Source organism: Micromys minutus (genome assembly GCF_963924665.1).
Source record: "Micromys minutus genome assembly, chromosome: 32".
Lineage (NCBI taxonomy): Eukaryota > Metazoa > Chordata > Mammalia > Rodentia > Muridae > Micromys > Micromys minutus.
In genome coordinates this window covers 4,438,674-4,463,279 of record NC_137967.1, presented here as the reverse complement: position 1 = coordinate 4,463,279, position 24,606 = coordinate 4,438,674, and the positions used below count along the sequence as shown (strand labels likewise).

Here is a 24,606-nt window from a genome sequence, read left to right as displayed (position 1 = left end):
CTGGGGGACCACCTCTGTGGACTGAGTCTTTCCCTCACTCCTGGGAATGACCTGGTCTGAGGACTGAAGTCTGGTGCCCACACTTGCTCAGTGAGGCTCCACCAAGTGAATGAGCTTGAGAATCAAGTTTACAAAGACTCTTCTCCTTCTTCACTCCCTGTTCGATGTGTGGGAATCGAATCAAGGCCTTGTGAACCACACACTTGGCCCCTATGGCTGACACTCTTTAGCTCTGAGACAGGGTTTCCCTATGCAACCCTGGATGGCCTTGAAATCTACCTGTTTCTGCCTCCCAAGTACTAATAGGATTATTGTGTGCACCCTACTGCTATGCACTCTTAATAGATCTCTGTGCACAGGAGAAAGTAAAGGACAGAGAGGGAAAGTAACTTTCCTGAAGTCACACAGCCATCTGAAGCCAGGCAAGCCGAGGCTTGGCAAAGGTCACACAAAGAGCAATTCTTGTCACTTCTGTTCATGTTCTGCTATTGTTTGCTTGTTTGTCTTGAGACAGAGTCTCTCTAGAGCCAGGCTGACCTCAGACTCTTAGAGATCTATCTGCCTCTGCCTACTGAGTGCTGGCATTAAGGAGAGCCACCAATACTGGGATAAAGTGACAAAGGGGATTTTTCTCTGCTCTGGGAAAGGGAAGGGCCAACTTGGAGTGGGGACATGAGAGAGGGGGGGGAAGGGAGGCAGGCAGGGAGGGAGGGAGGGAGGGAGGGAGAGAGAGAGAGAGAGAGAGAAAACACAAGAGGGGGGAGTGTCTTTTAAAGGGGTGCTTGTTGCTGTGCGGCTAAGCACTGCAGCATTGGAAGTGATGACATAAGCCCCTGTCAGGAGTTACTCAAAGCCAGGCTGCCAAACTCACAGCACCCACACTGGGTAATTTTGGTTACTATTTGTAATTTTTTATCTTTGCTACACCAGACTGAATGGGACACCTGGGAATCCAGTTGTATTACCTCCAAGTTACACTCATCCCCAATCCTAGGTTTGGTATAACAAATAGCCCATGCCTGTAAGCACAGACTCAGGTGTCAGGAGCAGTAAGACACCCCAAGTTTGAGTCCATTTTTTCAACCAGGGCAACAGAGGGAGACTCTGTCTCTAAACCCATGAGCCTGTGATGGAGAGACAGCTCAGCAGTTAAGGGTTTGTGCTGCTGGTGCAAAGGACCTGTATGCAGTTCCCAGCCTGTATTTTGGGGGTTGGGGGTGGGAAAGCACAGCCTCAGAGTTAACTGTAACTCTAACTTCATAGATATAAACAAAAACAAATGTTAAAATAGCAAAAAACTAGCCCAGCAGTGGTGACACATGCCTTGAATCCCAGTGCTGGGAAGGCAGACACAGGCCGATCCCTAGGTTTGAGGCTACCCTGGTGGCGTGCAGCAAGCTCTAGGACAGCCAGGAATATACAGAGAAACTGTATCACAAAAAAGAAAACCTTAGGAACAAATGCAATAATATATAGGTACAAAATTATTTTAGATAATAACTACACAATTAATTTTAAAATATGTTTGGAGGGCCTGAACAGATGGCTCAGGGGGTAAGAAAGTGCATGGTCACATTTCAGTTACCTGCTTGTGAGCATTGGGACGCTCACAACTGTGACTCTAGACGCAGAGGTGCCCTCTGCTGGCCCTCACAGGCACCTACACTCATGTGCACATAACACATGCTCGTGTAATTTAAAATAATTTTTAAAAATGGGTTGGAGAGCAAAACATGCACTTACTGCTCTTATGAAGGACCAGGGTTCAGTTCCCAGCACCTACTTCAGGGGGTTCACAACTCTGAACTCCAGCTTCAGGGGAATCCAACTCCTCGGACCTCTGTGTGTATCTGTACTCGCATGGACACACCCACACCAGACGCATAATTAAAAATCATAAAAATAAATCTTTCTTTTTTAAAAGCATGGCTTTGGGAGATAGCTCAGTTGGTAGAGAGTTCACTGCATAAACATGGAGGCTCGAGTTCAGTCCTAGTACCCACATAAAGGCCAGGCACGGCAGTGTGTGTCTGTAGTCCTAGTGCTGGAGGAGACATAAGCAGGAAGATTCTGGGGCTCAGCAGCCAGCTAGCTGCTGGGGGCCTGCCCCAGCCGGAATGGGTTGAAGTGGAACACAGCCTCGGATGCAGGCCAAGACTGATGGTCTCTGAGCCTGCAACTTTCTCTAGCTGTACTGAATGCACACATGTGCACACAAGCGCTCACTCTCTCTCTCTCTCTCTCTCTCTCTCTCTCTCTCTCTTGCTTACTCTGTAGCTGAAAACTGCCCTTTTTCTCTCTGTGCTTTATTAAATGCTGGAAACTTAACTCTTTATTAACTGTTTTTACTTTATAATTCTCTGTGCTTTATTAAATGCTGTATCTTTATTTTTATTTTATAACTATTACTGTTCTCTGAGTTAGTAAGTGCTGGGGAAAGAACTCTTTCTCTCTTATCTACTTTATAATTTTATGTGTTTGAATAAGCGCTGGAAAACTTAATTCTTATTTACTTTATAATCCTCTGGCAACTAACATCTGCTGTGTAACAGCAGGGAATCCTGGTAAGGCTCCTGTCTCTCTTGCCCGGAAGCCTCTCCTCTCACTGACCAGGCAAAAGGGAGGCTTGGAGCAATTAACTTTTAGTGAACCAGGAAAAGAAAGTCACTCCCACAGAATAAAAAACTTTTACACAGGTAACTGTGCATAGACACACACATCTTCATACACACATTCACACTTTTGTTCTAATTCTCATTTACACATGAAAACATTCACATTTTTTGTGAGGCCCAACCACTGGTCTCATCCATTCCATAAGAATTCATGTTCACACACACACACACACACACACACACACACACACACACACATACACACGGTGGATGGAGAAAAACCCCTGTGAGCAGGTTTCATAGTGCAAGCACCAGTGTACAAAGAACTTGCTCATTCTGGATGAAAAGCTCCAACCTTTATTACTCAGAGAAACAAAACAAATGTCATTGAGTTTGAAAAAGCCCTGTCCTTGTCAGTAAAAGCAAACCCTCTCTCATAAGGAAAACCCTGCCTGCTCTCTCTGCTCAAACCTCTCTCTCCCTCTCTCTGCTTAAATCTCTCTCTCTCCCTCTCTTTGCTTAAATCTCTCTCTCCCTCTCTCTGCTCAAACCTCTCCCTCTCTCTGCTTAAACCTCTCTCTCCCTCTCTCTGCTTAAATCTCTCTCTCCCTCTCTCTGCTTAAATCTCTCTCTCCCTCTCTCTGCTTAAATCTCTCTCCCTCTCTCTGCTTAAATCTCTCTCTCTCTCTCTCTCTCTCTCTCTCTCTCTCTCTCTCTCTCTCTCTCTCATTGTCATCATTCCTGGTTCTTGTACTTTCTCGGGATGCATGATCACATGGTAATCTAAGCATCTTTTTTCAAAAGTTCACAAGTTCAAACATAAATTCAATCATAAATTGAATAAGGAGTCACAGCAAAGATGCTCACGTTTCCATTAAGACTAACTGTCTAAGTAAACATACTTCGTCTGCCACTGGCTCCACAGGTTCATCAACAGTTTAAAACACTAACTCTTAAGTTGGCATCGCTTTGTCTTGTTTCTCATTAGTATTTAAGTTTTTTCTAGACAAACCCAGTCAATATTTTATCTTCTGTCCTTGTACCTACAACAAAATTTTCATTCCTGTTTACAAACTCCAGTTATCACATAATGGCTTCACAGTGTGTGTAGAATTACAGCCCTGCTTTCTATCTTACTGCGATTAGCTTGTGACTCTTGCAGCTTTGCAGGGCCTTAATCGCTGCCCTTTCCGTAAAGGATTCAATAACTACTAGTATGAATTTAGGAATTCTATAGAATAATTAGTAGGAATTAAGAAGTCATCTATTTGTCTATATAGCATCACTACAAGACAGGACATCTTTGGTGATCTGCAGGAAATATGCCCAGGGATCATTAGATTAATTTTATAAGGACAGGAAAGGAATATTAGCCGCAATAACCAATCCTGAGATTTCTGAAAGCCTTACAATTCAGAATTATCCACTCCAGGCCATGCACTGTGGTAAGTATTCTCCAGAATGTCACCTGTATTTCCTAGATGACTCCTGACACTAGCCATTACTGTGAAAAACACCATGACCAAAAGCAACCTGGTGAGGGAAGAGTGTATCTCACCTTGCGGTGAGTCCATTGCCCAGGATGTTTCAGCAAGAACTCAGGCAGGAGCAGAAGCAGAGGCCATGGAGGAGTGGGACTCAGGCTTCCTGCTCTGCTCCCTAGGGCTTGCTCAGCTGCTTTCTTATGCCCTCCAGGCCTGACTGCCAACAAGTGTCACCACTACTCCAAGGATGTGGCCCTCTCACATCAAGAGATGTACTACAGGCTTGCCCACAGGCTAATCTGATGGGGCATTTTCCCAATTGAGGTGCAGTCATTCAAAATTACTCTGAATTTGTGCCAACTCGATAAAACACTGACCGGCACACAGATGAAAACTGAAGATGGCATCAAATGTCAACTGCTCTGGCTCCACATGTGCACACACAGATGGGAACATGCACACGTGCATTCATAATAATCTAAAAAAATAAACATACAATAAGAACAAGTAAACGATATGGCATTGGGCATGGCTCAGTTGCAAAGTGCCTGCCTACAATGCCAGAGGGTTCATACCACCATATTGCAAACAAATAAAACCCAAACATAAAAGGTTCCCATCAAAACCACCTTTCCACACTGGCTCCTCAGTTTGGGACAACAGAAGGACCAAGTAGACATCATGACATCTGCCAAGTCTAGAGTAGGAGACAGTTGAAGCACAAAAGGCCATTTTCCTAATCCATTTATGCCACAGGGAAGAGAAACAGGTACTTAACAAGTGTGCAAAGCTGGTTCTGGGCTGAGAGCAGCAGGGTTTGCTCTGTGCTTGCATACACTACTCACACGCTGCAGGGAAAAGCCAGGATGGCCGTTTTTGTCTGCGACCCCAGCAAAGAGGCTGAGGCAGGACTGCTGTGAGTTGACAGTCTGCCTGGGCTGTGGTGAAGAAAACAAACACCAAATGCAAGGCCACAGAGGTTTGAAACTCTTCATGTGTGATGAAAACTTCCGATTCTTTGGGAAGTCAGTTGTGTCAAATGTTTTGCTGAGGCAGACACAGGTGAAAGAATGTTTTGCTATAGCAAACACATGAAAGGACGAAGGACGTTTAGAAGAGATAGACTTATGACCTCACAGAGTGGGAGCTGAGGCTTTGGTTTGCCTTGCTGTGCCCTGCCAGTCATCATTGACTATGCATTGGTTCACCTTACATTACATTGCTGAGCTTTGCTTGTGGTGACTTCATAGAGAGAAATTCACCAAAGAATTTCTTGTGATATTCCTGTGGCTTCTTGCTTCTTCAGACTTAGGCCAGTTGGCAAGCCTCATGGTTTCTTCTGGATTGAACTGCCCTTGCTGATTCCTGTGTGGTGTCTGCCAAGTGGACTGAACTGCAGCTGCTGATTTGTTTGGTGTTTGCTAGTGAACTGAGAACTGTTGTGTGTAGTTTTATGTGCAAGTCTTTGCCGAGGTCAGCCACGTTACCAGCCCAGCCCCTCCCAGCTTCCTTTTGTTCTACCTGCCTTTAGCTTTGGGAGATCTCACTTGAGACCCTTGAATCCACAAATAAAAGACACACATAGTTAATTCCTTTACAACTTGCCTTCTTGGCACAATTGCTGAGCATTACTATCTCCTTCCAGGAAAGGTGTGCCCTTAACACTCTATTATCTGTCTCTCCACTTGCCCTAAACTTCAGTGGCTAGTCCCACCTTGCTGCCAAACATATTGACCACCCACCTGTAGCAGAGGCCACAGGCTCCACCTCCCCGAGACCTCACATGGTTGCTGTGTTCTCCTCTCTCTAAAGCATGGTAGAAACCCCCCTCTCCTTCCCTGTGTCTGCCTTTCCCTCCTGGGACCCAGAAGCCCCATCTGTACCTTCTGCCCAACGATTGGACCCTGACTTTATTGACAAATCAAGAGCCGATTGAGAAACAGGACCTTAGCAACAGGACCTGCCTCCACGATGAAGACTGGATTGCCCCTAAAGAACTATTTCTAAACAGCTCCACTCCCCCCAATATCCTAATAACTTTTCTTTCTCACTACCTCTGGTGGGTGGTGGGCTAGAGGGGATGCTGAACCCATATTGAAAGTTTGTTGAGAAAAATAAATGCCTACAGTGTGGTGTTGAGCCTCCTACTTCCATCCTCCAGAAAGCTTGGTTCGGTTATAAAAACAAAATGATCCACTGTCCCCATTGGGACAATGCTCTGGCTTAGATTTCTTGTCCAACTCCCTTATTCTTCTGTATTCAAACCAGGGCTGAGCTGGTAAACACCAAGAAATGCTTCTCTATAGACGAGGAACCTGTCAGCTTCTGATTTTAGGAGTACACTCTCCCTGTGTGGCTCCTCTCTTGTCAAATGGACCCCGGGGAATTAAGGTCAGGTTGGCAAGCTTAGTGGCAAGCAACTTTTCCCACTGAGCCACCTCACTAGCCCAAAATGGTTTCCCATTTTGGTCTCTGAATCTTGGCAACCTCCCTGCTTCTTCTGGCCAGTTGCTGAGAGTGCAGGCATGTCCCACCAGATCTGCTGTACTGGGCCATTTTTTAAGTGTAACATTCATTGGGGGCGGTGTTCACACTGTGGTCCAACCGGCCCTCTGTAACCGTCTCATAAAAATCAAAACCTTGTGCCCAAGAAAAACTCCTCCCTGACCTGCTCGAAGCCCCTGGTATCCACAGACCCTTTCTCTCTACAACTCTACCCTACTGGATACTTCATCTCACCCGTGTCTCCCTGCCTGGGTCATTTCCATGCTCATAAGTGCAGCCATTTCCCCAGAAGCACGAGCTGAGAAGGGTGCGGCCGGCACAGAGAGCTGTAGAGCTGTGCACTGCACGGCAGGACTCGGCCTCACTCAGACCGCATAGCGTCTGCCCCTCTGGCAGGGATGAGCGCGGAGAGGACTGTTCAGCCGTGAGCCTACTTCTGCCTGAGCGCATCAGGGCTGAGCCGTCGAGTACTCTCTCACCTGCATGATACTGAGTTCAGATGCACTGATGAGAGGGCACAACGGCTGAGGACACGTACACCTAAGCAAAAGTTCTTGGGTCCTTCTCTGCAGAACCTGACAGGCTCTGACAGCTTCTGGTATAGCGAGGGTCACACCCTGCCTGACTCACCCCAATCCTCCCCCAAATTAACTTTTGGGGGCCGTGTGTGTGTGTGTGTCAGTATGGGGGTGTGTGTGTTGCTGAGAATGAAAGTCAAGGCCTCTGAGAGCTAAGCACACGGCAGATGTCCCCTCGGTGCGCATGTCACCCTTGTGCTGTGTACTCCACTGCTCTCCCTTGGCGTCTGTGTGACGGATGGGGTTCTCAGGACTGCACAGTACTGCCTACTTTTACAAGTTGGTTTCCACTCTGCCATTATGCTGCCTTTAGTGGCTGTGTCTGCAGTCACTCGCTCTAATGTGTCAAGGACCACCTCACCCCAGCCAGTTAGTCACAGTGGCCCTATCTCCATAGCACCAAAGGAGTCTGAGGAGCGAGCACGGGGCTGTCACCTTTAACCTAGGTAGTGAGTGTCTGCTTACTTGGCTCCCCTCCTCTCCCCTGCTGAGGGACTGAGGCGTCTTCAACCCACTCAAGAGCTCGGTAAATATTTGCTGGATGAATGTGCCGTTTACCTTCCTAGAGTTTTGCAAAGTAAAGACGGGCTGTATCTTTGTTCAAGCAAGGCCAAGCAAACACGAAGCCGGGCAGGACACCCTTCACCCCAGGGCTCCCGCCACACCTGATGAGACCAGAGCAGGGGACAGTAACCAAGTCCCAAGTCAGGACTCAGGTAGTTGAGAGCATTTGTGCTCCAGGCAAGTGCACTAGAAATGTCACTCTACACCCTCTGGATGTGTGAGGCAGCAGTCCTTCAAGGCACCTGTGTCAGCGTCCGGGCTCCTGCTGTGACTCCCTCAATGACGTGCAGTGCTGTGGAGGTGTGAGGTGACTTCTTTACTATCATGGTGCTTTATCACAGCCACGGAGACCCCTGGCCTCCAGATGGAGTGGATGTTAGCCCTCCGGTGGCCAGCAGTGTGAGCGCAGAGGAGCTCAAAGCACCTGTGCGTGCTGCTGCTGCGCTAAGCTCTGGCTGTGCTCAGAGCTTCAGGAAGGCAGTGAGGTGACATCGCTGACCTGTGGTCACTCAGCTGAGACACATGTAAGACAGGACTGGAAATCCACATGAGATTCTGAGCATGCACACTACAACAAGGCCCCCCAGTGCCTCTTTGGGGCCCTGGCTGGGACATGATCAGTGGTTCCTGTTTAGCTGTCCCAGATCAGCAGCGATGCCCACCCACTCGGGCAGATAAGCTGCTTCTGGCTTGAAAACCCTGTGGAAGGGGGAGCTGGGCTGAGTAAAGTTAGCCAGATAAACAGTATCCCCACCTGTGAGGTAGGCAGCCCAGATCCCAAAGGTCCCCAAGGTGATGACGGTGTGGTTACATTGAATGAGCAATGCGATGTCCTTGGCAGGCGACCCTTGAAGGCCACTGCCAGCAAACGCCACGTCCCCTCGGGAGGCCATGATGCTCTCACGGCACCAGGCCATGTCATCACTGGTGACCACGAAGACTGGAGACGAATAACGTGCCCGGAACCTGTCCAGGGCCTTTTCCAGGTAACCCCGGTCAGCCACCACGCCCTTCCACACCTTAGGCATGACTCGCACATAGTCCCCTCTGCGCACGTGGACACCCACAAAGGTGCTGGGCTGGCTCCCATTCACCCGCAGACCACGCAGGAAGGCCTGGGCCTCCTCACGCACGTGGTCGTGCAGGGTGAACTCCTTCAGGATCTCTGGGCGCAGGTGGTGATAGAAGGTCCAGGAGCAGGGGTATCCCGTGAGGCGCACATAGTGTCCCGGGATGTGGCGGTACTGCTCCTCCATCCAGTCGTTGAGATGGTAATTCTGCCACCGGATCTTTCTGGCCGTGTCGCTGTGCAACACCGGGAGGCTGATCCTGAAGATGGGCGCTAGAGTGCTGTGCATGGATGCGGGAATGAACGCCAGCCGTCCGTTCATCCTGGCCAGTGCAAACAGCGTGGCATATTCACCCATCTGGTTCCCCAGCCGGCCTCTGACGTTGATGGTGAACACGCCTTCCCGGGGCAGGTGTCTTGGGTGTAAGACCACAAGGGCTGATGAGGCCCAGGGGGCAGGCACCAGACCCAGGCGCCGGTGGCAGTGGAAGATGGTGGACAACACGAAGATCACGAAGAAGAGGTAGAGGGTGGAGAGGGGCGGGCATATGGCCTTGAGTCCTTGGAGGACTGTAAGAGAAGACAGGAGTCAGGAGGCATGGTGGGGTCAGTCTCTTACCCAGGCCACTCAGCTGCCCACTGAGGTGTTTCCGTCTGGCTCTGAGACCAGCCCCAGCCTCTGTTAGCAATGTGGCGGCTCTGACTGCACCTCTGAGTCTTTCATCACCTGCTTCATGAGCATGACTAGTCTCATCACCGAAAAAACCCAGCTGGCCATCCCTTACCTGACTGCAGCCATTCAGTGATCCTAACAGTTACTTCAGGGAGGACATCAAAGTCTGGTGTGCAAAAGTAGCCCCTCATTCAGTCTGATTTCGAGTTTCCATTACTCAGGTCAAGTGTGGCTTGATAATATTAAGTGGGGACTTCCAGAGGTAAATAATCTATAAATCCTAAGTTTTATGCCGAGGGTGATGAACTCTTTTAACACCCACCTCACCCACCCCGAACTACCCCACCTCAGCTCTGGTGAGTCACCCCTGGTCCGGTGTAGCAGGCCGAGTGCTCTGCACACTTCCCTCTTAGCTGTGATCTGGCTCACTGTGATCCAGGCAGCAGGGTGACTCAGCCAGGAGAGGCACTTCCAGGCAGGCCTGATGTCCTGAGCTCAATGCCTGGATGTCACAAAGTGGCAGGGGACAATCCGCTCCTGACAATGACTTTCCTCTGAAGAGATCTGCAGCTCTATGTGCACTCAAGCAACCCTCATCTCCCCTCACGGCTCCAAAGGGAAGAATGACAACCAGAGGTTTGAGCCGTCAGAGAGGTGATAGAAAAGGCTCCTTTACATAGAAAAACCGACAGGGGCTGGGCAGTGGTGGCCTGCACCTTTAATCCCGGCACTTGGGAGGCAGAAGCAGGTGGATCCCTGTGAGTTCGGGGCCAGTGAGAGCGAGTTCTAGGATGGCCAGAGCTACCTAGAGAAACCCGAGAAAACACAAACAAAACAGAGAAACTAGCAGGGTGTGCCAGGTGCAGGGCACTCACACCCACCATGGAGCTCTTGGTACAGCACCATTACAGTTACTTTGCCCAAGCTGTTTCTTACTGTGCCGGATTTATAAGCTGTACAGGAATGTAGGAAAATGGAAGAGCGTGCAGGGCTGTGCACTGTGTGTGGTGTCACGTGGCCACTGTGGTCCTGCAGCACACCCACACCACCATTACCTTCCCATCATGCCCAGCCCACAGGGATGACTGATTCTACTGCACGCCAGCTGCTGTACTAGGAGAACATGGGCGGGGCGGGAGAATTCTCCACTTGTGCATTAGAGGCTGGAACGGGCTGTGGCTACACAGATCAGACTTGCCATGCGTGGTCTTAATTCCTGTGGGTTCAGGTTCATTGCTCAGCTTAATCTCTGTGCCTCGGTTTCTCCTTTTGTAAGATGAGGCTGGCCACAGTCCCCATGAGCATTGTGTCCTCTCACTGTCTGTGTTACAACAGACTCAAGCTGCCCAGAGCTCCTGACTCTGCAGCTCTGGGCAGACCTGTGTCTGCCAAGACCAGTCAAATATAGCAAGTGAGGCAAGCACCTGCTTCTGGGCCATGACTGGGGGGATGGGCAGTGCCAACTTCCTGTTTCTAAAACACTCTGTAATTGTAGGTAGGCTTTATCATTTTGGCCTTTATACATAGGTCTGTGTTTAGCCTGTTTCCTGGCAATCACTTTGCTGGGGCAGAATTTGCATACCCAAGGACCCACCCATGTCAGCGTTCTCCTAGTTCCACCAGTGTGACTTCTAGTGTGCCCAGAGCTGACTAACTCCCGCTGTGTCCCACCTGCTGCCTTATTTAGCTAAGCTGGTTTCATCTCCACAGCTCGCTGAGCCACATGGTTAGTACACAGAAGTGTAGTGTTTGGCCTGGTGACTCCCACCCATCTTTGGCCTGTCACGACGATAGCTTGTATGGGTTATTTTCATTTCCTGCCAGTGATGAACAATGCTGTCATGGCTCATAAGGTGTCCATGTGGATGTTTTTTGGTTCCCTTAAGCACCTGTCTGTCGATGGTTTCAGGAACTGCCAGCAGTGTTAGAGTTCCATTTCTCCATCTGCCTTCCTTTGCTGCTGACTGGCTGGATTGGGCACAGTGCAGCGGGCCCTCAGTGAGGAAACCAGTGTCTTAACCTGCAGGTTCTGCCTCGGCACCCTGGGCTTATTCGGACTCTGAGATGCACCTCATCTACGCTGGTGAGTTTTTCTCATCAACTGGAGACAAGTTACTTGGGACCTTTTTAATCGATGGCCTATAGGGAAGTTTATGGCTCTTAATTATAGAGGAGCAAACCACAGAGCAAGCCACTACACAGCACTGCTGCACGGTCTCTGCTCTAGTCCCTACCTCTAAGTTCCTGCCTTGAACTCCTGTCCTGACTTCCATTTATGATTGATGGTAAACTTCAAGCTGAGATAAATCCTTTCCTCCCCAAGTTGCTTTTGGTCATGGTATTTGTCACAGCAGCAGAAGAAAAAGCTAACACGGTGACCACCCAAAGGACAGGGTGAACGACCTCCTCCTCGAGAGTCCTCTTTATACACCCAGACTCCAGCTCTCTCAGGGCCCCTCAAGGTCTTCAGGCGTCTGCTCCACCTAAGGATACCTCTCTCCTGCTTCCTCTCTGTCCAAGCCTCGGTGTGGGGCAGGCTCCCTCAGCTCCGCTACTCCTGTATCGCAGGGCCTGACTTTTATTAACCTGACCAAGCAAGCCATCCTGTCTTCTCCACAGCTTCCCCTTCTTCATCCCTGCCATTGCCTCACGCTCTTGATCTCCCAGCCCAATCAGAGCACTACGGAGCAGAGCTGGCTTTGGGAGGTGCCCTGCTGCTGCCATCTTATCTGGCCATGCCAAGAGCGCCCTCTTGAGGCTGTTCCACCGCAAGGCCTGGAGACCCACAGAACGGAGGTTGTGCTACCCACCTCCTTTTCAAACTGCTGACAGAGACCCTCCGCCAGAACTGCTGTGGAGAACAGGCTTGAGCTCTCCTGAAGCCAGGCCCTGCAAGGGTTAATGTCTCCTCGATACTTGGGGCACTCCATACTCCCTCTGAATTGAGGACCAGACAATTCCTGGGTGGACTTGGCTCTCCCACAGTGGGTGCCTTCTGGGGGTGATCCCCCAGCCAGCTCAGGCACTCAGAACAAAGTGAGGAAGACTGGTTCACTGGATCCTACAGCAGACCCAACCTTCTCTGGAGGTCCTGGTAGCCATTCTTCTGAAGCCACAGCACCTGTCCCCGCTCCACAGCAAGCCATTTGCAATTGTCTACAGAACAGATCAGCTAGCTTCCTGTCTTTCTGTCTAGAAGGCGGTCTGAGGTGCCAAGGCTGGAGCAGACCTGGGAGGACTTGCATGGGTCTTGTGGCTCTCACTTGCCCCCGCCTTTGCTCCTCTGAGCTCCCAGCCTCAAGGGTCACCAGGCAATATGGACGGATCCCTGGTCTTGTCCTGGGCCAGTTCTGCACACTGGAGCCAGTAGCTGTGAACGGGCTGGGGCTCAGGAACAAACCACACTCTTATCTTGCTCAGGGGAAGCCACAACACTCAGATGTTCAGAACACAACAGCTGGGTAAATGTTTCAGGCTAAAACCCTTGGGGCCTTAAACATCAGTCACTGATGGGGTGAGGGGGAGTGACCTTTGGCCTTGGCCACTTTCTTTTCTTCCCCACGGTGAGCCAGGCTGTCTGCCTTCCTGCAAACAGCACTGGCCTCTGGTTCCTGCAGCTGGTCTGAGGCTTGGAATTCTAGAGCTTGAAAGCAACTGACCTTAACACAGAATTAACACACTTGTGGCAGGAGCTTGCAGGACGGGAGGGGCTGGCAAGCTAAACTCCTAAGGCTAGAGGGGCTGGGGCAAGTGGGAACAGGCCAGGCCCCAATCCCACCCCCCTCCCCAGCTGCAGCTGTACCCCTACCTGCTTGGATCCTTCTAGGCCAGTTTGTTCGGGGCCACCAGGCTGTAAGCCTGCTGGGGGCGACAGTGCTCTTGTCCCACGCAGTCTCGGGTGGCATGGCTGGCAAAGGTCCCTGTGGGAAAGCGTGGCTGCTGTTGGCTAGGGTTTGGGGCGGGCGGCAGTGTTGGATTCTGCGGGCTCTGCTTTCAGCTCCCGCCCAGAACCCCCACTAGGCTTGGGCCTGAGAACAGCCATCACTTCGTTCCTCCTGAGAGCCCACCAAGTGCTGCTCCTCAGATGAGTGTGAAGATGCCAGACTACAGGACGCCCTTTTCTTCTCCAGGCAGGTTTGACCAATGGCTGGGCCCTAACAGACAGGTAGGAGGGGCATGCTGAAGAGGGGCAGGCAGGCCTAGTCCCTTATAGATCCCACTGGCCCCCAAGAACACAGAGAACTCACAGCCTGATACTTCAGTGTTAAGAGCCAGAAAGCAGGACCTTGACATTACCCAGCAAGCAATGTGTGCATGAGGGTCTAAGGCTGGGAGTGGGGGCCCATCAATGCTACAGTATGGGTGCCAGGCCTATGTTGGGCAAGGGAGGCACTCTGAATGGGAAATGTCAGTGGAGCACAGGGTTGTGAGGTTTAGAAGGTACATGCAAGAGGCTCAGGAAAGTCCCAAGGTCCCATCCCACGAGGGAAGTTGAGAGTCTTAGTCCTGTGGCTCCTAACATTCCCTGGGCTCTGGATTTCTGGTTTCTAAGTGTCTTAGCATTGGGAACACACTGCTTGGCCCCTGCTTTTCTTCTTTCCTCCCATTTATCTATACCCAGCATCAGCTCCCCCGTCTGCTCTGGGGGCCTGAGCGCTGTGGGGAGTGTTGGAATTTGAATCCAGGTCAGAGACTTGGGGTAGCAGGTAGGGCTACCTCCCAGCAAGTCCCAGAAATGAAAGTGCAGGGTCCCAGCACCCTGAGTCCCCCAAAAAGGCCAGGCACTGCCTTCCCAGTACCTGAGGGGTCTGCTCTCCAACTCCAAGGAGTTGTTGGTTTCCAGCTCCCTCGCCACGCCCTTCCCTCAGTTCTGCTCCCTGGCTATACACCTGGAGGGGAAAGGGTTAAGGGTGGAGAGCTGAGGTAGGTGGCAGAGAGTCCAGGGCTTTTTGGCAATAATCCCCCTTCCGTGCCCTGGGTGTGGAGAACAAGGTTAGAACCCCATGTGGGAAAGACTTCCATCTGACCCATGTGGGCCAAAGCTTGTTCTGATTTCTTGCCAAGCAGCACCAGCTCTCCCTTCCCTCTTGAGCCTCTTCCTATCCTGTCCTGGGGCTGAGCCGCCTGCTCTTCCCTGCCAGCCCCAGCTCCCAGCTTCACGCCACCCAACTCCATCTTGGACGGATGTCTCGTCCTCTGCCCCGCCCTGTCCAGCCTCTGGCCGTCCCTGAGGTCTATGTTGGTTTTTGCACCTCTTCTCTGTGTTTCCTCCCTTGGCCAGGCTCTTCCATCTCTTCCTTGACTTGCTCTCCTAGGTCTTTCCCATCTGCTGGTCCTGCTGGCTCCTCATCTACCCTGACTCTCTCCCCAGGGCCTCTGCCCCTCGACACCGATGGATAACTTTGGGGTGTTAAGCTCTGGATTAGTTCAGGCAAAATTCTCAATTTTGCTTGCGTTCCTTCCCTCTGGGTTATGTAAACAGTAATTCTCCCCAGATGGAACTATTTTCCTCGCTTCAAGGCAGCTGGGAAGGGGGCTCAAGAAGGACCGGGAAGAATGCAGGGTCCACAAGAATCCTCAGCAGGGTGGAGACCGACTGAGCCCATCTGCCACCTCTGTCCACAGGTGCCGGCACTGCTGTGACCCTGCCCATTGCCCTCAGCCTCTTGCTCCTCCTTAGCCACGCCACCTCAGACCCCTGCTATGACCCAGGAGGGCGTCCTCGCTTTTGCCTCCCACCAGTGACCCAGTTGGTTGGCAAGGCCGCAGCCCCCTGCTCTCAGCCCTGTGCTCTTCCTGCAGTCAGACCTGGCCCTGCCTGCAATGGAAGTCTGACCCTGGACCTGGGCGGCTCCTTCCTCTTGACATCCGTCACCCTGCGTTTCTGCACCGCAGGACCTCCAGCCCTGGTTCTTTCTTCTGCCTGGGCCATTGGAGGGCCCTGGAGGCCACTATGGCGCAGGCCTGCCTGGCCTGGGGTTTTGGGGAGTCCCAAGAAGGTAACCTTTCACTCCCCACCAGGCCCCAAGACCAGGATAGTGGCCAGCTACCTCCGTGTGGAGTTCGGGGGGAAAGCAGGGCTGGTGACCACTGGAGTAAGAGGTCGCTGTCAGTGCCACGGTCATGCTGCCCGCTGCGCTGCTCGGGCCCAGCCACCACGCTGCCGCTGCCGCCACCACACCACTGGCCCAGGATGTGAGAGCTGCCGCCCGTCCCATCGAGACTGGCCCTGGCGACCCGCCACGCCCCAGCACCCTCACCCCTGTTTGCGTAAGTTGCAGGTCTTGTCCCCAGTCCTTGCACCTCTGGGCCCCCTGTACAACATGCCAACATGCACTGGCTCCTTGTCCCAAAGCACGCAGAGTGTTCTCATCCCTTCTGAAATGCTGTGTCTTGCTTGCCCTCACACTGTGCTATGGCCTGGTTCTCTTTCCTTGTTTGACAAGCACATCAGACACAGAAACACACACACATGCATACACACACACACACACAGACTCCACCCACCAGATGTAACCAGTAGTGGGTACAAAGCAGTCCTGGGCAAATCACATCCCAGGGTCTGGTGTGGCACTGGGTTTGGGCAAGGGGATAGACTCCTGGGAGGCACGGCATAGGGATCATTTAATGGTGAAACGTTCCGGTGAACCACCGGCCCACTATCTGGATGAGGAGACCCTCATTCACTATCATTCATTCACTAACAAAAGCCACACTGTGTGACCTGCTATGACCATTTGCCCAGCTCCCAGTGGGTGTTGCCATACTAGGTGACCCTAAACTTAGGAGCAGCTTCAGCAGATGGCCTGGCCTAGTTTCAGCTTCTCTGCTCACAGTTTTGTGCTCTCAGGCAAGGGATCTGACCTCTCTGTACCTGCTTTTTTATCCAATAAAGTGGGGACAGTGACAGTGCAGTCCTTAAGGCTGCAGAGAAGCCAGCGAGCCAGCAGAGCTCTGTCCCTCCTGTGAGCTCCTGCTATGGTAACGTCCCCAGGTAGAAGGACGCCCGGCAGGACGCAGAGCTCACATGGTTCTTAGGGACTTGTCTTCCTAGATGCTGCCACCCCCAGAACGCACCCTGGCCTCTTCCTCCAGCCACACATCAGCCCTGATTCCCACCTTTGTCTTTGACCTTTGAAGAAGGCCTAAATACTTTTAGGCCTGTGGACAATTAATCCACTGACAGACAGATGCAGACAGACACACGTTCCTCAGCTTTCAGGGAAACCAGTGTCCCAGCCTTCTGCCCTCCACCAGCCCAGGGACCAGCAGAGGAAACTCACGTGTCCCGACACTGGGACGGGCTTCATGCAGGGCTTGGGTGCTAGGGAGGCTGCATCCCTGAGTATGACCACAGCTACCCACGTTGAGAAGTTCAGCTCTGGGGACCTGGATGAGGCCGTGACACGTTCCTGTGGCTTTAGAGAAGGGGAGCTCGACTGTCCCCTGCCCGTCATGTTGTTTGAGAAGATGACATAAGGCAAAGCCATTACCCCACTCTGGGTCAGAAAGAAGCTAAAGTTTGCATCTGCATGGAGGTACTGGAGCAACACTGCCACACAGAACCACCCAAACCCCCGAGAGACAGCAGACAGCCTCCTTGGACAGGGAGCTACAGAGGCTCAGGGAAGGGACTCAGTTCCTCAAGAACATACAGCTGCCTCTGCCCTTAGCACATGACTGCTCTGCTCTGTTCCACTCCAGGGAGCTGCCAAGCCAGGCTCTTAACACCCAAGTCTAGTCTTTCTAGAGTGACCAGGCCCTCGCTCTAACATCTCTCTGGAATTCCTAGTAGACATATAGGACCTCAGGCCTGGGGTTGCTGGATTAGCCCTTGGTTTATGTGGGTGGGTTTTTGTTGTTTGTTTTAGGGTTTTCTTTCTTTTTCCTTTTTTGACAATGTCTTACCATGCAGAAGTGGGCCCACCATGCCCAGCTTTCAAGAACTAGCCACGCATGGTAGGCTCTCCTGTCCACCAGTACTCAGGAGACAGAACAAGACCAAAAGTGCTAGGTCAGTCGGGGCTTCACGAGGAAAGAGCTCTTTCCTGGTGTTTCTCATAAGCAGTGGGGGTGAAAGGCATGTTCATGGATGAGCACTAAGGGAGCCAGAAATGTTCAAAACATGGGATTTCTGTCACAGGGGAGATGTGTCGAGTGTCTCCCACTCAGAAGGTTGGGAATGCGCATGTTTAATATCCTGGTGACCTTTGCACTATGCGTGTGGCTGAGACCACACCAGATCCTGCCCTATACCCTCCTCCTGGGTTTGTTTTCTCCATTAAATCTTTACAAGAGATCAGACTTGAACCTTACAAGGAGTTTCAGTGTCTTAGGCTGTTTTGCACACAGGACTGAGCTCATTGTCACCAGGAAACTTCAGCAGATTGTGCTGCACTTAATTAACTATGCCTGAAAACTACTGGGGGGGGGGTCAGACTCTCAAAGTCTGAACCAGCACCAGCTGGATCTTACCTCCCATGGATTGTTACTGTGCTGGCTGGGGTGGTCAAAGAGACCCCTGCAGTGGGGTTGGACAGTTACTGCCTTCAGATGCTGAGTCTGAAGGATGCTCTAGAAAACATACATGTGGGCCCTGTGGAAGCTCACCGGGTACTGACACAGCTCCGACTTTGCTTCTGGTCCCCTCCAGGGTGTGCTGCCTTGGGCGGGTGACTTCACCTCTGTCTCAGTCTCCCACCTTTGAATGGGGACGGGGACGTCCGGAATGACTCGCACTTGGTCATGGTGCCCAGTGCACAGGTGCACTTACAGGCCTAGCGCATACTCTGGGCTAAGCTGCTTTATTTTAATCTCCTTGGCAGAGAATCCTGCAGTCTACAGAGGTACGGAACTAATAGAGTGGTCCCCTTTGGGCAGAGGCAGGGACTGCCTCAACTCAGCCCTTTCTTTCCACACTATGACCTCTCAAGAGGGTCACAGGCTAACTGCTGACCTCGAGAGGATTAAGATATACTGGAAATGAGTCAAGGGCAGTCTCTAAACACACAGGCCCACATTCCTTCCTGAGAACAGGATAGTAGGAAGAAAGCCGGACATGGGAAACGGGTCTGGTCCTAATGTGCCTGTGTGACAGTTTTTGACCTCATCTTGTCCCCAGCATGTTCCTGCAATCAGCATGCCCGTCGCTGCAGATTCAACTCCGAGCTATTCAGGCTGTCAGGTGGCCGTAGCGGGGGTGTGTGTGAGCGGTGCCGCCACCACACAGCTGGGAGGCACTGTCACTACTGCCAACCAGGGTTCTGGAGGGACCCAAGCCAGCCCATCACCAGTCACAAGGCATGCAGGGGTGAGTGTGGCCTGAAGGCAAGCCAAAGGGGAAGGGCAGTGCTAGGACTCTGTAACAGCAGGTACAGAGGTGGGTGTGAAGGAGGCCACTGGTGATTGTCAGGTTTGGGGAATGGGACATGGATTTTGTAAGCAGTTTATTGGCCCCAAGTAACTCATCCATTTTGTCATGAAGCCTGCCATTGCCACCCAATTGGAGCAACAGGAGGGATGTGCAACCAGACCAGTGGTCAGTGCTCCTGCAAGTTAGGGGTCACAGGCCTGACCTGCAATCACTGTGGACCCGGGTTCCAGCAGAGCCGCTCGCCCAGGATACCCTGCCAACGTGAGTCCTGCAGCATACGACACTGTAAGCCCTGAACTGGGGGGGGGGGGGGGGGAGTGACGGTTCAGGTTTCAGGGAACAACTGCAGCGTGTGGCTTTGGCTTTTGGGTGGCAGTGGACGAACCTGAATCTTCTGAGATTTGGGATTGGAAACTACCGACTCTTCAGTCTCAGAAAGAAGGCTGAGGTTTTGCACTCCTGTTCTTAGGGGGGAAGGGGTGGGTGGGTCCTGGTGAGGGTAAAGGATGGTTGTACCCTTGAGAGTTGTATGCCTGGATTCCTAGTGGTGATTCCTGGAGTTTAAGTTGCATTTCTCCTCTGGTCTGACAGGAATTCCAGAGGCAACAACCACCCTTGCTACTACTCCTGTTGCGTCCCAATCAGGTAAGGGGTTGGCAGAGACATTCCCAGCAGCAAGGGGCTCCAGGATAAGATGGCCGGGTCCAGAGGGTCCCTAGCCCATCTCTGGTGGTGATAGTTGGTTTATTTTGTTTATTCGTTTGTTTGTTTGTTTGTTTGTTTATGGGTTTTTTGGGGGGTTGTTTGTTTGTTTTGTTCTTTTTTTGAGACAGGGTTTTTCTGGTTAGCCCTAGTAGAACTTGGTCTGTAGACCAGGCTGGCCTTGAACTCCCCAGTGCTGGGATCAAAGACATGCACGGCCATGACTGGCCTCCAGGCCTTCTTGAGGGTGCAGACAGTCCAGCTGTCTGTGGAAATGGGGTGGGAAGATGGGGTGGGGAGATTGGCTGTGTTCCAGACCATGGTAGTTCACTGCAGAGAGCATGACCCTCTCCAGACCCACAGTGTCAAGACTATTGCAATGTCTCCGTCAGCTCTGTGCACATGACCCTGCAGAGGTACTGTCAGCAGGATTACGGTAAGTGAGAAGAAAGCAGGCCTGTCTGCTCCCCGTCCTTACCGTGCATAGGAAAGGATGTTAGACCCTAAAGGGATGAGACAGAAGAGAGAACAATGGCAGGAGACAGTGGGGGGAATCCCCCTGCTTCCTGTGTCTTTTCGTCTCCCATATTCCCACGCTTGCTGTGCATCCTGTCTGTTAGCCTGACCTCTCTGACAGCTGGAAGGAGCGGGATGAAGAGGAGGCATTGTCAGATCCCATTTTCCCTCCAGTCTCAAATCTGAGCCTTTGCCCCCTTCCCCATCCATGCACAGCAGAGCCCAACCCTGAGGCCCAAGAGCTCAGCTCTCAGATGGGGCCAGGCCTAGCCAGAAAAGTACAAACCACTCCTGGTCACGTCCTTCTGTCCTGGAGCATGGGCCCCTTTGCCCTTGGTATCATCAGTTGACTTCAGTATCACACATCTTTGAGGTGGGGGCTTCTCCCAGCCTCTTCTCAGAGGCACTGACCCCCACAGATCTGCCTTGCTAGCCAGAGCCTAACCCACAGGTCTTCCTGGCCCTCCCCCTCCACAGCACCCATTCAAAGTAGCATGACATCAGGCAAGTCTCAGGCCTTAGCACTCACTATCTGGGCCAATTCATCCCGGAGCCTTTCCTGGGATCTTCTCACCCTTGTTACACTAATCCTGGTGCAGGCTCAAAATCCCCAGTTCCCAGGAGGCTGGAGCAGGAAGACTGCAATGAATTCTGGGTCGGCCTAGGCTACAGAGTACATTCTAGATCAGCCTTGACGTTTTAGTGAGACCCCGTTGCCAAAAAAGGAACCCCGGAATCTTGAGGCTCCTGGTAATAGTAATATGACTCCAATAGCTCCAGCCAGCATTATCTGAAGCTCTTAGGATACTCTCCCTGACTGATGTCTAGTGAGCGTCACTCTGAACCTCGGCCTCCATCAACCTTCTTAACCACAACCCTGAAACCCCGCTTCACATACTCTTTGTGATCCCATTTTTGGGCAGACCTTCCCACTCCCCTCACCCTCCACACCCAGGTCCTGCAACTCACATGGCCCTTACAACCATAATCCTGAATTTCTCCCCTCCCACCACCTCACACACCATTGGCATCCACCACCCTAGACCCCTGCATACTTTCTTCCCAACTTTGATCCTGGCCTCCTTTTAATACACCCAGACCAGTGATTCTCAACCTTCCAAATGTAGTTCCTCGTGATGTGGTGACCCTTCTACCATAAAATTATTCTCGTCATTACCTCTTAACTGTCACCTTGTTACTGCTGATGAATCACAATGTAAGTATCGGTGTTTCCTGTGGTCTCAGGCGACCCCTGTTAAAAGATCACTAGTCCCACAAGGGGGTCACAACCCACAAGTCGGGAACCAGCGATCTGGGCCCCTGCCTGCCCCTTCCCACTGCCACATGGCGGTGTCACCTCCATGAGGCCTGCCCTCACCTCTCAGGGCCAGCCTCCCACTTGCCTGACATGGTGTCTTCCCACAGTTCTGCACGCCCAGGTTGCAGAGTCCGCACAGGTTTCGGCGTCATCGTCGTCGTCCGAGGCGGTAGGCCCCGAGTGGTGGCGTCTGGCCGTGCACGTGCTGGCTGTGTTCAAGCAGCGTGCGTGGCCCGTGCGCCGCGGCGGCCAGGAGGCCTGGGTGCCCCGTGCCGACCTGTCCTGCGGCTGCCTGCGCCTGCGCCCTGGCGCTCACTACCTCCTGCTGGGCAGTGCTGCGGAGACCCACGCTGACCCTGCGCGCCTCGTCCTCAACCGCCACGGCCTCGCGCTGCCCTGGAGGCCACGTTGGGCCCGGCCGCTGCGGCGGCTGCAACAGAAGGAGCGCGGTGGCGCCTGCCGAGGCCTGCAGCCACCCACGCCAAGCCCTGGGCCCAGGCACGAAAGCGAGCCACTAAGGAAGGTGTGAGTCGGAAGAGCCAATCAGAAGCTGCGGCGCTCGTGACGTCACTTCGCAGGTGCCTCGGCCACGTGAGCGCGAGCGACCTTTAGGGAAAGGCCGGAAGCAGGCCTTTGGGACCGGAAGTTACTGCTTTGGCTTGGGAGCCTCAAAGGTTATTTGTCACAATAAAGTTTCGTGTCTTGTGGAATTGTGTCTGCACAACTGTGGGAGTGTCTTTCGAAGGCCACCGAGAAAGGCCTTGATATGCCAAGCTTACGTTCTAAGTAAGTTGCCTGGGAGAACGTCTCCAGTGTACCCGGAAGTGAAAGGACGTCAGTGGAGGCACTGGGTTCTAGTTAGATTCGCGTTGCTTGATGATTAGCCAAAAGACAATTGACTAGGTATGGCTGGGAAAGTCAAGAAATCTGACAGAGGGACCCATTCCTCTCAGATCTAAGAAGGTTAGCATTTAAATACTTTCTTATTCCGATGGGGGAGGGGGAGGCTTCAAATATCACCTAGTCTTGAAATATAGTCTAGAGCCATAGACCTTTCAGGACTTAGAAGCTGAGTCCAGAATTATCAGGAGTCCAGGAATTATTTAACAAGTGCAGTTTGAAGATGATACCTACCGATCTACATTAAGGCTTTTTGGAACAGGCCTGGCCCAGAGCAAGCACACTGAGTTTCCTGTTACTACTTAAATACCCAGAGGCCTCCCTCCCTTTGTGAGGACCTTGCTAGGATCCCGATGTAGTGGGTGGGCGTTGAGGGCAGGGAGAGAGGGTTAAGGAAGTTCACAGGGGTTGTGGGAACCACCCGAGCTGCTGGAGCTTGGGTTTGCCGCCTCCCACCAAAGAGCCTGCATGTAGGAGATGAAAGCCCAGCGCAGGGCGAGCCTTATGTGTTCCTTGTGACTCAAACTTTGTTTCTTACAGCCGAAGCAAATTGGTGTGAAATCCACATCTGCTGTATCACTTGCCGACCGGGCCCTTCCCTTCCCTCCCTCCGGGCATCAGCCCTGCTTGCCTATTCACAGTAATGGGGGTGGCACAGGTGGCCACCAGACCTCAAAAGAGACAGACATTCTGTCCACCTCACCAGCATAGCCAAATGACTTTATTGTGGTGGTGGTGGAGCATCTCCTGAAGTCTACAGTTGTTCTAGAAGGAATTTGCCCACAAGAAAGAGGAGAAAGGGAACTCCAGATGGAGTGAAAAGTTTTTGGAAAGATCCAGAGACAGGCTGGGCTGGAGCTCAGATCATACAGTGCTTGCCAAGTAAGCATGTGGCTCTTGGTTTGATCCCCAGCAAGCCCCACTGTAAACCAGGTGTAGTGCTAAATACCTGTCAACCCAGCACTGGAGAGTTATAAAGCTGGAGGATCCAAAGTTCATTTTCACCTACATAATGAGTTAGAGGCTAGCCTGGGCTACCAGAGACCCTAGCTCAAGACCTACAGTGAAAGTCCAGAGGTTAAAGGCCTGGTGTAGCAGAGAGATTCAAGCAAGGTCTGTCATGCACCTGTAATCTCAGCACTTGAAGGCTGGGACAGGGAAGGAGCTCAAGACCAGCCTGGACTATACATGGAGACTTTGTCTCAAAACCCTACTTTTCACTGCAGTATATGGCTTAAGAAAACAGACACTTGTCCCACATTCTATAATTGTTTTGTTGGCTGTTTTTTGTTTGTTTGTTTGTTTGTTTTGAGACAGGGTTTCTCTGTGTAGCCCTGGCTACCCCAGAACTCACTCTGTAGACTAGGCTAGCCTCAAACTCAGAGACTGCTTGCCTCTACCTCTTGGGTGCTGAGATTAAAGGGGTGGGCCAACTCACATTTTAGAATTGAACATTGAAAAGGAAGATGTTGGTAGGACTACACTAAAGTGTTAGAAAGGGTCACCCTGCCTCTTCCAGAATATGGGGCTATCTGTGGCCCTTGACTTGTGGCCATCTAATTCCAGTATCTGCTTCTGTCTTTTTTAAGATTTAGGGCTGGAGAGATGGCTCAGTGGTTAAGAACACTGACTGCTCTTCCAGAGGTCTTGAGTTCAAAAAAATAATTATCTTTTCTATTTATTATTTATTATTAAATTATTATTTATTATTTTCTATTTATTCTATTCATATGAGTACACTGTAGCTGTGTTCAGACACACCAGAAGAGGGCATCAGATCTCATTACAGATGGTTGTGAGCTACCATGTAGTTGCTGGGATTTGAACTCAGGACCTTGGGAAGAGCAGTCAGGGTTCTTAACCACTGAGACATCTCCAGTTCCCCAGGCTTCTATCTTGAATCTTCCTGTCTTGGCTATTAAGGATAGTTGTTCTTTGATGTGATCCATTCTAATAATAATGAGTTCATCTCAAACGACACCTCAGCACGGTGGTACAGGATTGTCATCCCGTCTACATGGAACACGGAGGATGAAAAGTTCAAGGCTCCCCTGAACTAGAATGAATTCAGTTCTGTCTCCATTACACAGTGAGAAACTGTCAAAAGAAAAAGTTACAGGCGGTCTAGTGATGTGCCTTCTCTGAAGACTGCTATTCTAGAATTCCCTGGCCAGAGCCTGGGGGCCTGGCTTGACAGTAGAGATTCTGTAGAGACAGTAGAGAAATAGACATGCCTAGACTCCGCCAGTGAGGGGCAAGGGCGTGGCTCAGCTGGAGTGCTTACCTAGCATATATTAAGTCTTGGGATC

At 51.6% G+C, this 24,606-nt stretch overlaps 2 protein-coding genes across 2 annotated transcripts; one reads left to right on the top strand and one right to left on the bottom strand.

The window, feature by feature from the left end:
* Positions 1-8,363: 8,363 nt before the first annotated feature.
* Positions 8,364-13,393, bottom strand: LOC308413560 (galactoside 2-alpha-L-fucosyltransferase Sec1-like; the record flags this gene model as incomplete). The annotated part of the gene is made up of 2 exons (XM_080908595.1): positions 8,364-9,385; positions 13,297-13,393. 2 exons carry the CDS (start codon positions 13,391-13,393, stop codon positions 8,364-8,366), a joined length of 1,119 nt encoding a protein of 372 aa, XP_080764721.1.
* Positions 13,394-13,846: 453 nt separating this feature from the next.
* Positions 13,847-21,926, top strand: NTN5 (netrin 5; the record flags this gene model as incomplete). The annotated part of the gene is made up of 7 exons (XM_080909249.1): positions 13,847-13,850; positions 15,114-15,758; positions 18,610-18,798; positions 18,973-19,122; positions 19,453-19,506; positions 19,919-19,999; positions 21,505-21,926. 7 exons carry the CDS (start codon positions 13,847-13,849, stop codon positions 21,924-21,926), a joined length of 1,545 nt encoding a protein of 514 aa, XP_080765375.1.
* Positions 21,927-24,606: the final 2,680 nt, after the last annotated feature.